The 13,462-nt window shown below is 45.3% G+C and overlaps 1 protein-coding gene across 4 annotated transcripts in view; it reads right to left on the bottom strand.

Moving 5' to 3' along the window:
• Positions 1–13,462, bottom strand: part of PHLPP2 (PH domain and leucine rich repeat protein phosphatase 2) — a 143,093-nt gene that overhangs the window by 59,355 nt on the left and 70,276 nt on the right. For all 4 annotated transcript variants that reach the window (XR_012154557.1, XM_073308382.1, XM_073308384.1 and 1 more), the window contains 3 exons: positions 5,181–5,411; positions 2,959–3,161; positions 548–608 (listed from right to left, as the gene is read on the bottom strand). Coding sequence is in view for 3 of the 4 variants with exons in the window: in XM_073308382.1 (XP_073164483.1) it covers positions 548–608; positions 2,959–3,161; positions 5,181–5,411 (495 nt within the window). In the remaining variant the exon portion in view is untranslated. The remainder of the gene's footprint in view (positions 1–547; positions 609–2,958; positions 3,162–5,180; positions 5,412–13,462) is intronic.

Genomic DNA, 13,462 nt, shown 5'->3' with positions numbered 1-13,462 from the left:
CTGAAGGCAAGTTTTGGGGATGGAAAAGGCCTGAAATAACAAAATGGCATTTAAAATGAACAGTCAACTGAATGGACAGAAAAATCCAACTAAGCATCCTCTCAGGGATACAAGAGCAGAAGTCTTTGAAGAGACAGATCCCGTGCAACAGTGGCAGTCACTACATAAAGATCTCTGATAGATCCATACAAAACTCAGATTTGATAAGGAGTACTTGTGGCACCTTAGAGACTAACCAATTTATCTGAGCATAAGATTTCGTGAGCTGTAGCTCACGAAAGCTTATGCTCAAATAAATTGGTTAGTCTCTAAGGTGCCACAAGTACTCCTTTTCTTTTTGCAAATACAGACTAACACGGCTGTTACTCTGAAACCTGTCAGATTTGATAGTGATCAAGTTTCTCCTTGTAATTTCCCAAGAAGCCTAGAGAGAGTGCCTGTGTCATTCAATACACGCGGCCCAGGACTTGGATTCCAGAGAATCTGCAGGAAGTGGTCCAGGCCCCCCAGGATTTCACTTTGTATTCTTTTGTGTGTCACCACTTACCGGGAGATTTCTAGGCAGGTCAGCAGACTAGGGACTGGATAAACATTTACAGTCATCAGACCTGATCAAATAAAGTAAACAGTAATGAGTCCAGGCTGCTAGAAGGGGAACAGCAGAGACACAAACACTGTTTCCCAGAAATATACTAGGATAGATATCAAGTGTCAACCCTTCAGGATGACCAGATAGGGCTGGAAAATCTCTAGTGCTCAGACAGACATTTGTTGCAACTGCAGACAGGAAAAGCCCATGGTATGAAGAGCCAGGCTGCAGTTCTTCTCTCCTCAGGTATCAGAACTACATATTTCTCTAAAACTGTGTTCCAAGAGATTATTATTTCTACTGCGGTGGTTATAGGATTCTTGTCTCTAGTATGATGCAGTGCAGCACAAAGGGCAGCAAGAGAACTGTTCTCACTCACAGGAACAGCAGAAAAATGAGAATAACTTGAGAGCATAGATCATTTAATCAAAGGACCAGAGGCGGGATTGCTCTGGACGGCTAGTGAACATGGCAAAACAAAAATTATCATTCTTGTTACAACCCAACATCAGTACTTTCAACAACAATGCCACAGACTAAAGTGAGAATCTGCACGGACATCCTTCCATTTGTAACACTTATTATAAGATGCTACTGAAATGCACTTCCATGTCCTTTTCTCCCTGTGAAAAGCATGATGAACTAGAGGGAAGGGTCAGTGAGTTCTACAAGTCAGGAAAGTTCACTTTGCTGCAAGAGGCTGTACTCATTGGAAGGCTCATCAGCCTAGGCAAATGAGGCACAGCCTAAAATACTGAGAAGCTAATTCCCAAAAGCTACATTTTTGTATATATAGAGAGATGCTTAAGGACAGCTAAGCATGTTCATTGATAGTAACAAAAGTCTACAAGAAGGTCTTATAATTTGATTTAAATTTGTCACATTACTCTCTCCATATCCACACTGAAACAATGCCAGAAAATGTAGAGCGGCAGGTGAGGTTCAAACCATGATACAGGTGTTGGTGCCTCAGGAAGCTGCCTCATTACCATGGCAACTTACAATGCACAGGAGTCACTTTATAAGGGTGTTGCAGGGGTAATCATGGCTTGGTGAGGCCACGGCAGGACTGCAGCAATTAAGGTAACTTCTGACAGCGGGGCTGCAGGGGGATCCCTCCCAGCACTGACACAGCAGAGGGGGCTCCCTGCATGGCAGAGGGGCCCAAGACACTAGGGCACAGGGGAGGCTGCAGTCATCCTGGCCAGGACACGAGCCCCCAGCCACTGGGGAAGCCACCCTGTTGCTCAACAGTTCCTGCCCAGGGACAGCTCCTACACTCCTGGCTGGTGAGCAAGGGAGCGGGGCTGTGACAGCAAAGCTGCAAAGGGCTTGTGGCATCGCCATGGGGCCAATGACATGGAATCCCTGCAAGCACAAGGGAGAGACTGCGATAGTCTGACAGGGCAGAGTAGACACGTCCGATCATGACTACAAGGACGACAATGTATACTGGAATTTGTGAGACTTTCTGATAAGTGCTTCACTTGTGAAAAAAGTCACCAGCTGCCACTGGTTGCCACATAGATCATGCTCACACCAAAGCTACTACAAGGGATTAAACCAGACTTCCAGAGCCCCCTTCAAACCTAGGAGTAAAACAGTATAGATCCCAGAAACATGTGGCTGCTATGCGTAAAGTGAGCTGCTGCTGTTCGGTCTGGAAACTACAAAGACTCCTGTTTTTCAACCCAGACTCAGCAAAGGGACTCAGCTAGATTTAGTATGAAGCATCCAGCTGCACATTTGGCAATGTTACTGAAACAAGACATCCCTGGCAGCAAGAAATAATGGCTATACAGGTGTCCAGTGGGGATTACAGATATCATTAAGATCCTAAAAACTGCACCTATTGTTTTATAAGTTTAAAAACTGAAAGCTGGGCATGTGCCCATGCAGCCACATGTTCCCATGTCTGTTACTCTTAGCCTCCTTCTCCTTCTGTTTGTTACACACTCTTGATTGGATAACCTTAACTGAGATGGCAGACTCTTTAGGGAAGAGACAGCCTCTTACTCTGTCTGTGAAGCACTTTGCAAAATGGGGTGTTGATCTGATTGAATATTACTGTAATACAAGTAAATAAAATACTACACCATCAACAGTACTAATACGGAGAGGAGAGGCCCTTTCCGGACCGAACAGAGGATGCAGAACAAGCTTCTGTGGGATAACCCCTTGGGCTGCTACAGTTTCCATCTTTGAAGTGGCTATTGCTCCACAGGATATTGAGAGTAGGGCTGAACTCTAGGGAGCCGCCAACCTGTGTTTGGAGTAGCTATGTTTCGGGAGGGGGGGGGGGATGACAGAAGGGCTCTCCCTGGGTCTGGGGAGGGAGCAGGCAGGTGAAGGAGATAAAATGGACATACAGTTGGTGTTGGCATAGAGTGCCCGAAGGGAGAAGCCACTCAGAGTCAGTTCCCTTAGTTGATTCCGCTCACAGTGCAGCTGCTCCAGACTGCCAAGGAAGCTCAGATCCAGGTCAGTCAGCCGATTGTCTCGCAAATCCATGTGGGTCACAGATTTGTTCCCCTCCAGGCTGTCAACAGATAATCTCCACAGGTGGTTCAGCCTAAACACTCAGAGATAAGAGATAAAGGATCAGAGAAAAGAACACTGAAAGGTTTTCTATTTTGGGGGGGAGGTGGGGACAGAGTTAATGATGGCAGGAGGGAGAAGTGGAAAACAGACAGGCTGGAGACTGCACCGAAAGGAGGGATGTGGGGGAGTCTGGAGACCAAACCCAGGATAGAGGACTGGGGGGGTGAGTGAGGTAGAGGAAGGGTTCTGGTGAAGGGGGATTTTCTGGGAGGGGTACAGACAGAAGCAGTCCCTATGTCTGTTCACCCACTATTCATTGTTGAATTAAATATTATTGGCTCTACTCAGTTTTTGAACACCTTTAACAGTCAGGAGATGCTGAGGGCAGCTTCCAGAGGCTAGCAGATGGAAGGCCTGGTTCTGGGACAGAGAGCAGTATTGTGCATGGTCACACAGGAACCTGGGAAGGCACTTGCCATACATGTTAATTCAGCTATAAGATTTTTATGTCTCTTAGATTTTTATGTCTTTTATGATCAGAAGTCTCACTATGTTTTCTAAGGATGAAGCAGACCATTGCTGCAGGAATTTACAGGCTAGAAATCAGTAACTGTCTCATCTCCAGAGAAGCAAGTGAGGCAAAGCCAGGAGAGCTGGTGAGTTCCCTACTAAGGAGTAGCAGAGCAGCAGCGCTGAACACCAGAGGACTGGTCAGTGCTCAGTGACCTCAGCCACAGAACAGTTAGCCTGCCTTTCTCTTACATACCCTCCAAAGTGGAATTTCCCAAGCTCTGAAAATATCAGTAAGAACACAACCACCCAGGATGCCTCCTAAGACATGCTAGAGCAATTATACAGCTTCCTTTGCTGTATAATTTGCACTATAAGGTGGGTAGAAAGCCGGCTAGATTGTTGCACTATAAGGTGGGTAGAAAGGTGGCTAGATTGTCGGGCTCAACGGGTAGTGATCAATGGCTCCATGTCTAGTTGGCAGCCGGTATCAAGTGGAGTGCCCCAAGGGTCGGTCCTGGGGCCGGTTTTGTTCAATATCTTCATAAATGATCTGGAGGATGGTGTGGATTGCACTCTCAGCAAATTTGCGGATGATACTAAACTGGGAGGAGTGGTAGATACGCTGGAGGGGAGGGATAGGATACAGAAGGACCTAGACAAATTGGAGGATTGGGCCAAAAGAAATCTGATGAGGTTCAATAAGGATAAGTGCAGGGTCCTGCACTTAGGACGGAAGAACCCAATGCACAGCTACAGACTAGGGACCGAATGGCTAGGCAGCAGTTCTGCGGAAAAGGACCTAGGGGTGACAGTGGACGAGAAGCTGGATATGAGTCAGCAGTGTGCCCTTGTTGCCAAGAAGGCCAATGGCATTTTGGGATGTATAAGTAGGGGCATAGCGAGCAGATCGAGGGACATGATCGTTCCCCTCTATTCGACATTGGTGAGGCCTCATCTGGAGTACTGTGTCCAGTTTTGGGCCCCACACTTCAAGAAGGATGTGGATAAATTGGAGAGAGTCCAGCGAAGGGCAACAAAAATGATTAGGGGACTGGAACACATGACTTATGAGGAGAGGCTGAGGGAGCTGGGATTGTTTAGCCTGCAGAAGAGAAGAATGAGGGGGGATTTGATAGCTGCTTTCAACTACCTGAAAGGGGGTTCCGAAGAGGATGGCTCTAGACTGTTCTCAATGGTAGCAGATGACAGAACGAGGAGTAATGGTCTCAAGTTGCAGTGGGGGAGGTTTAGATTGGATATTAGGAAAAACTTTTTCACTAAGAGGGTGGTGAAGCACTGGAATGCGTTACCTAGGGAGGTGGTAGAATCTCCTTCCTTAGAGGTTTTTAAGGTCAGGCTTGACAAAGCCCTGGCTGGGATGATTTAACTGGGAATTTGTCCTGCTTCGAGCAGGGGGTTGGACTAGATGACCTTCTGGGGTCCCTTCCAACCCTGATATTCTATGATTCTATGATTCTAAGTGGGGTTGAGGAGCACTCTTGCTGATGGAATGTTCAAGCAGCTAGAGTCCACTTACCTAAGATCCACATATCTGATGTGGCTCATCCTGTTCAGCATCCCAAGGTTCAGGGTTTCCAGCTGGTTCCCTGCCATGGCCAGTTTGTCCAAGGCAGTGAGTTTCTCACAGACCACTGGCACCTCACTGAAGTTGTTGAAGGAAAGCCCGAGAGAGCAGAGCTGCTGCAGGTTTCCCAACTCTTCTGGCAAAGATGTGAGGAAATTCCCATCAAGACATAAGATCTGGAGACTGTGGCAGGCAAAGGGAAAAAGGGAAACATTCAGGGATGGAGAATTGAGTCACCTGTTTAACATTGTCAGTGAATTTATACACTGGCTAATTACAGCTTGATTATTATTTCCAGTAGCTAACTGTGACTTGTTTCTAGAGTTGTAAGGTTATTACATGATTATTTATTATTCAGCTAATATGCTTGTGTTCTAAGCTCACTTCATCGGATGCAATGAAGTGAGCTGTAGCTCACGAAAGCTCATACTCAAATAAATTGGTTAGTCTCTAAGGTGCCACAAGTACTCCTTTTCTTTTTGTGTAATTACTTTGTAACTGTAAAGTATAACTATAGAGTACTGTAGAGTATTTATTTGACAGGCAAGATGGGTGAGGTAACATTATTGGACCAACTTCTACTGGTGAAAGAGATAAGTTTTAAGAGCTTACACAGAGCTCTTCTTCAGCTCTGGGAAAGGTTCTCAGAAGCCATGTCTACACTAAACAGTTTTGTCAACAAAAGTCAGCTTTTGTCAACAAAACAGTGGAGGTGTAGACACTGCAATGCTCCTCCTGCCAATTTAACTCTCCTGCTATGCCGACATAATAAAAGCACCTGGACAAGAAGCATAGAGCTTTTTGCAATGAAGTTAGTGTAAACACTGCGTTGCTTATGTCACCCTAAGTGGCCTCCAGGTAGTATCCCACAATGCCCATCATGACCGCTCTGGTTTGAACTCCGCTGCTCTGCAGCCAGGTACATAAGCATGCGTCCCTCCCCACTTAAAGCCCCAGAACTTTTGAAATTCCTCTTCCTGTTTGCACAATGTAGACAGCTCACATAGCATTGTCCCAGCTGAAAATGGTGGGTACCTGCAGCAAACACGCTCCCGCCTGAGTACACTGGAGTTGTCAGATCTGTGCAGAGAGGAGGCTGTGCAGTTGCAGCTCTGCTCCAGCCATAGGAATTTTGATACATATGGGCAAATTACTTGTGGCATGGAGCTTAAGGGGTACGAGAAGGACACGCAGCAGTGCTGTGCAAAGATCAAGGAGCTGAGGCAGGGTGTACCAGAAGGCAAGTGAGGCCAATCACCAATCTGGTGCGTTGCCAAAGACATGCCACTTCTACAAGTAGCTGCATGCCATCCTCAGCAACCCCACCTCCACCATCAAGACCCTTGTGGATACTTTGGGGAAGCTGGAAGCAGCAGAGTGAATCCTGAGGATGAAGTGGTAGACAAGGAAGTGGAGTTGGAGGAAGATGGGGGACAGGCAACAGAGATGTCTGAGGGCGTGGCAAGCCAGGATCTCTTTTTAACTCCAGAGGGGTTTAGGCAGCCCCAGCACTCTGGCATGCCTCATGCGGAAGAGGGGAGCTCCAGTAAATACTCATTGTACTTTGATACTGTAGGGAGAAATGAGGTAGAGCTAGATTTTTTTTCCAAAGGATAGAAGAGGAATAGATATAACCAACAGTAGCACTTTTTGCATCTGCTTCTCATCTCCCTGTGAACCTAGACAGAGGGGACCCGACAGAAAAGTTTGTTGATGCACACTGGGATGTGCCAGCAATTCTCCATACTGATTTCTAGGAAACTTTCATGGAGGTATTCTGCAATCCTCTGCCAAAGGTTCCTTGAGAGGGCTACCTTATTTCTTCCCCCGCAATAACTTTGCTGTGCTAATCGGCAATTACTTCTACAGGCGCCAAAGCAGCACACAGGTGAGCAGCATACAGACTCAGCCTGCAGCTGCACCCATGCAGGACTGCACCCTTGCATCCCTGGTCACCCTGAGGAGCGAGATATCAGCTTCTATCACCACTGCCTTTGGAAAACGGTGCCAGTAATCAGAATAGTGTCCCTAGACATTTGTAGTCACCTCACTCTGAAACCCACCCGCCCTTTGTCCCATCTTGCCTCTTTCCCCCTGTGCCAAACCCACCATGGTTAGGGCTCTCGCTGTGCTGTGTGCCTGTTATAGGAAAGTGAGAAAGTGGTATAACTTGAAAAGAAACAAGGCTGTGAGTGCACTCATAAAAGTGCTTCCGTTTATTGTTTCTTTAGCTTTTTCAGATGCATCCTTGAGGGTCTACTCCTGCACACCAGCTGAACGGCACTGTCTGATAAGGACATGAACAGGAGGAGTAAGGAAGACATGTCCAGGGAGGTGCTGCAATTGTCTGATGCTGCTGATAGCAAGCGGAGAGCATTGAGAGAGGCTATCAATGAAAAATTGAGAATGAATAGCCAGGAGAGGAAACGGACTGGAGTGGAGGATACAGCTGCTTGAGGGCCAACTGGACTTGCTGAGGTCCTTGATTGTGCTGCAGGTGAAACACATCCATGCTTGTCTCCCCCTGCAACCCAAACAGAAACGCCTTTTATGCCTTCCCCAAACTCCCCCCCACACCCCATTCTTCGCGTGTTCCTGGTCCGTCGCAGTAGTCAATGCACTCCACCCAGGAACATGTTTCACAATGACAGCTGGACATACACCCAGCTGTGAAAGCATCATTGTAAAAAGTGCTCTTCATTGTCATGTCTCTTGTAGGTAATAGAAATATTTGTATAGCTGTTAAATAAAAGTGTACGTATAGAAAGAAAATGAATCTTTATTGATCTACTGCACATGGTGGTTGCTGCTGAAATTAATACATAACAGTAATCACTGCATTTGCAAAGTAAAATTAATGCATACACAGCAATCATTATAAGGCTCACATTACAGTGCAAGAAAGCAATGCCTGGCTCAATTCATTAGAGAAAGTCATATTACTGGGGCACATTGTCAAAATTCTCCTTCAAAGCATTCTTGATTTGAACAGCTCCCTGTTGAGCCCCTCTAACAGCCCTGGTATGTGGCTGCTCAAAAGCAGCTTCCAACCAATCCATCTCAAGCCTCCATCCCCTACGGAAACTTTTCCCCCTTGTTTCACAAGTGTTATGCAGAGCACAGCAGGCTGCTGTGACCATGGGAATATTTTCCTCACTGACGTCTAACCTGCCAATAGTGCCAGGAACCCTTTAATCTGCCAAAGGCACGTTCAATGGTCATTCTGCATCTGCTGAGTCTGTTGTTGAAGCGCTCCTTGCTACAGTCAAAGTTTCTGGTGTAAGGCTTCATGAGCTACGGGAGCAAGAGGTAGGCTAGGTCTCCCAGATCACAATTGGCATTTCCACTTCCCCAATTACAATCTTCTGGTCTGGAAAGAAAGTCCCTGCTTACAGCTTTCTATGCAGCCCAGTGTTCCTGAAGATGCATGCATCATGCACCTTCCCTGACCACCCTGCGCTGAGGTTGGTGAAACAACCTGGTGATCCACCAGCGCTTGCAATACCCTAGAAAAGTAGCCCTTTCTGTTGATGTATTCCATCGCAAAGTGGTCTGGGGCCAAAATGGGGATATGCATGCCATCTATTGCCCCAAAGCCATCCACTATTTCCCACACATTGCCCAGAGTCACAGTCCTTTGTAATAGGAGGCAACTAATGGCCCTGTACACTTGCATTACTGCAACCCCCACAATGGACTTTCCACCTCCAAACTGCTTCAAAACTGATCAGTAGCAGTCTGAAGCACTGCTCTCTCTGTCAATGCAAGAGCACCAGCTGTGGATGCACTCCTCCAACACAATGAGTGTTCCCTGGACATGCAAAAGTGGTTTAATTACAGCAATGGATGATCGCCGACCTAATTTAAGTTAACTTAACTTTGTAGTGCAATCATAGCCAGAGTGTCACAGATAAATATCAGGTGGCACAGAGTATTTAGCATAAGTAGTTACCGCATATTGTAAAAGCCCTTTCCAGGTGAAGTGGCAAGTTAACACCTCCACAGTCACAGGACATAGCGAGTTACAGATTGTTGTAATAAGCCATAAATCCAGTGTCTTTATTAAGACCATGATTGTTAGGGTCTAGTAAAGTTATGAATGTAAGCTCCCAGGCTTGGCTTTGAAAGTGATTGTGACAGGGCATCACCCCACTACTGCCTCTTTTCTAGCCACACACCACTCAAAGACCTACTTCTGGCCAAACACCCTTTGTGCAATTTATTTACAGTGTTCTCTCCTCCACCCTTACAAACTTGTGCAACTCTGTATTTTCAATAGCATATACTCCTTAGGTATCATCCCACTGAGAGATCTCTCCTGGCTCTGACTCTTCAAAAGTGAAATCCCTGCAAGCTGCATGGAAACTTTTTAAAGACACCATAACAGAGGCTCAATTTAAATTTATACCTCAATTTAAAAAATATAATAAGAGGACCCAAAGATTTCACCGTGGCTAAAAAACAAAGTAAAGGAAGCAGTTAGAGACAAAAAAGACATCCTTTAAAAAGTGGAAGTTAAATCTTACTGAGGAAAATAGAAAGGCATATAGACTCTGGCAAGTGAAGTGTAAAAATATAATTAGGAAGGCCAAAAAAAGATATTGGAAGAACAGCTAGGGGTGGCCAACCTGAGCCTGAGAAGGAGCCATAATTTAACAGTATACATTGCCAAAGAGCCACAGTAATATGTCTGCAGCCCCCCATCAGCTGCCCCACCCCGCTCCCAGCATCTCCCACCCACCAGCAGCCCCGCCAATCAGTGCCTCCCCCTCCCTACCAATCAGCTGTTTCGTGGTGTGCAGGAGGCTCAGAGGGGAAGGAGGGAGGGCACTGCAGGCTCAGGGGAGGGGACAGGGCCTGTGGCTGAGCCAGGGGTTGAGCAGTGAAAACCTCCGGCACACTGAAAAGTTGACGCCTGTAGCTCCAGCCCCGGAGTCGGTGCCTATACAAGGAGCTGCATATTAACTTCTGAAAAGCCACATGTGGCTCCGGAGCCACAGGTTGGCCACTCCTGAGCTAGTCAAAGACTCAAAAAGTAACAGCAATTTTTTTTAAGTACATCAGAAGCAGGAAGCCTGCTAAAGAACCAGTGGGGCCACTGGACAATCAAGATGCTAAAGAAGCACTCAAGGAAAATAAGTCCATTGCGGAGAAACTAAATGAATTATTTGCATCAGTCTTCACAGCTGAGGATGTGAGGGAGAGTCCCAAACCTGAGCCATTCTTTTTAGGTGACAAATCTGAGGAACTGTCCCAAACTGAGGTGTCATTACAGGAGGTTTTGGAACAAATTGATAAACGAAACAGTAATAAGTTACCAGGATCAGATGGTATTCACCCAAGAGTTCTGAAGGAACTCAAATGTGAAATTGCAGAATTAATAACTGTAGTATGTAACCTATCATTTAAATCAGCTTCTGTACCAGAAGACTGGAGGATAACTAATGTGAAACCAATTTTTAAAAAAGGCTCCAGAGACAATCTAAGCAATTACAAGCAGGTAAACCTAACGTCAGTACCAGGCAAATTGGTTGAAACTATAGTAATGAATAGAATTTTCAGAAACATAGATGAACGAAATTTTTTGGGGAAGAGTCAACATTGTTTCTGTAAAGTGAAATCATGCCCCCGCAATCTATAATTCTTTGAAGGGGTCAACGAGCACAAGCACAAGGGTAATCCATTTTCAGAAAGCCTTTGACAAGGTCCCTCACCAAAGACTCTTCAACAAAGTAAGCTGTCATGGGATAAGAGGGAAGGTGCTCTCATGGATCAATAACTGGTTAAAAGATAAGAAACAAAGGGTAGGAATAAACAGTCAGTTTTCAGAATGGAGACAGGTAAATAGTGGTGTCCCGCATGGGTCTGTACTGGGACCAGTATTGTTCAACATATTCATAAATGATTTGGGAAAAGGGGTAAAAAGTGACGTGGCAAAATTTGCAGATGATATAAAACTACTCAAGATAGTTAAGTCCAAAGCAGACTGCGAAAAGTTGCAAAGGGATCTCATTAAATTGGGTGATTGGGCAACAAAATGGCAGATGAAATTCAATGTTGATAAATGCAAAGTAATGCACACTAGAAAACATAAGCCCAGCTATGTACATAAAATGATGAGGGCTGAATTAGCTGTTACCACTCAAGAGAGAGAGATCATGGAATCACTGTGGATAGTTAATCTGAAAACATCCACTCAATGTGCAGTGGCAATCAAAAAACCTAACAGAATGTTGGGAATCATTTAAAAAGGGATAGATAATAAGACAGAAAATATCATATTGCCTCTATAAAAATCCATGGTACGCCCACATCGTGAATATTGTGTTCAGATCTGGTCACCCCCTCTCAAAAAAGATATACTGGAATTGGAAAAGGTACAGAAAAGGGTGGAACAGCTTTCATATGAGGAAAATTAATAAGACTGGGACTTTTTGGTTTGGAAAAGAAACAACTAAGGGGGGATATGATAGAGGTCTATAAAATCATGACTGGTGTGCAGAAAGTAAATAAGGAAGTGTTATTTACTCCTTCTCATAACACAAGAACAAGGGGTCACCAAATGTAATTAATAGGCAGCAGGTCTAAAACAAACAAAAGGAAGCATATTTCTTCACACAACAGTCAACCTGTAGAACTCAAGTGCTAGGGGATGTTGTGATGGCCAAGACTATAATAGGGTTAAAAAAGATTTCAGAGTAACAGCCGTGTTAGTCTGTATTCGCAAAAAGAAAAGGAGTACTTGTGGCACCTTAGAGACTAACCAATTTATTTGAGCATAAGCTTTTCGTGTGCATCCGATGAAGTGAGCTGTAGCTCACGAAAGTTTATGCTCAAATAAATTGGTTAGTCTCTAAGGTGCCACAAGTACTCCTTTTCTTTTAGGGTTAAAAAAAGAACTAGATAAGTTAATGGAGCCTAGGTCCATCAATGGCTATTAGTCAGGATGGGCAAGGATGCCAAACATGTTCTGAGGTGTCCCTAACCTGTTTGCCAGAAGCTGGGAATGGGCGACAGGAGCTGGATCACTTGATGATTACCCGTTCTGTTCACTCTCTCTGAAGCACCTTTACCACTGTTGGAAGATAGAATACGGGGCAAGATGGACCACAGGTCTGACCCAGTATTGCTCTTCTTATGTTCTAAGCTTCTCAGTCTCTTCCCCCCACTTGGCACTTCCTTTCTGTACCTTTTCTACTTTTGGGGTTAATTAGCCTTGTAGCTCTCTCCAGTCCATCCCCAATCGCTCAACTGGACACAGTTTTGCCCCTCAGGTTTACCCCAGGGTGATTTAATTGGTGATCCAGTTATCAGACTGTTGGTACAGCTACTGTTGCCCAGCACTGTCACATTTACTCTGAAGGTTTCCTTTAAGGATGAGGACTGACAGGTCAGATACGAAGTGATTGCTTTGTGAAAACAGTTCACCCACAGGTGATCTGGTGTTTTTGTCTTTCAGCATAGTGATTGTTTCATTTCACCCACACACTTGTTAATGGGGTATTTAATGCACTGGATAAGGTACACCACACATTGTGATAGGCAAGTGCAGGACCCATGTATCTTGAAAGGTGTATTGTGTTCATCATCATAGCAGTGGAGATACGCCTACAGGTTTTGCATCTCTTGTTATGGCAGAATTTGGTGCGGCTTTGAGTTGGTGTGTCCTGGTCAGTGCGGAGCTTTCTTCTGATGATGACAACTAAGTCTACCAATGTTAGGTCGACGTACAGCCACTGCAGTAATTACTGCTATTTTTCATGTCCACACTACCCTCCTTCTGTCGGTGGTGTGCATGCTCACCAGGAGCGCTTGCCCCAACTTATGGGGGACAGTGTGTGGGGCTGAGAGGCCAGGCTCCCAGTGCCAGGCTGAGAGACCAGGCTCCCAGCTGGGAGCTTGGTGCCAAGTTGACAGGTGATGTAAGTAACACAGTGTCTACACAAACATTGCGTCACTCTAACTATATCAACCTCAGTGCTGCAACTCTTGTGTAGGTAGAGTAATTAAGTCGTTGTAGTGAGGGACTTACATGGGAAGGAGCAACACTGTAGTGTAGACACTTAAAAGGTTAGGTCGATGTAAGCTGCCTTATATTGACCTAACTCTGTAATGTAGACCCGGCCATATTTATAGTGGAAAACAATAAGAAGTTTATCATCAAAAATTCAAGCGATAGTGAGTAAGTGGAAGCAAAGAGTTACATATACAACAAAACAACAAAAGCTTTCTAG

This window comes from Lepidochelys kempii, chromosome 12, assembly GCF_965140265.1.
Source record: "Lepidochelys kempii isolate rLepKem1 chromosome 12, rLepKem1.hap2, whole genome shotgun sequence".
NCBI lineage: Eukaryota > Metazoa > Chordata > Testudines > Cheloniidae > Lepidochelys > Lepidochelys kempii.
This window is presented reverse-complemented; position numbering and strand designations above follow the sequence as displayed.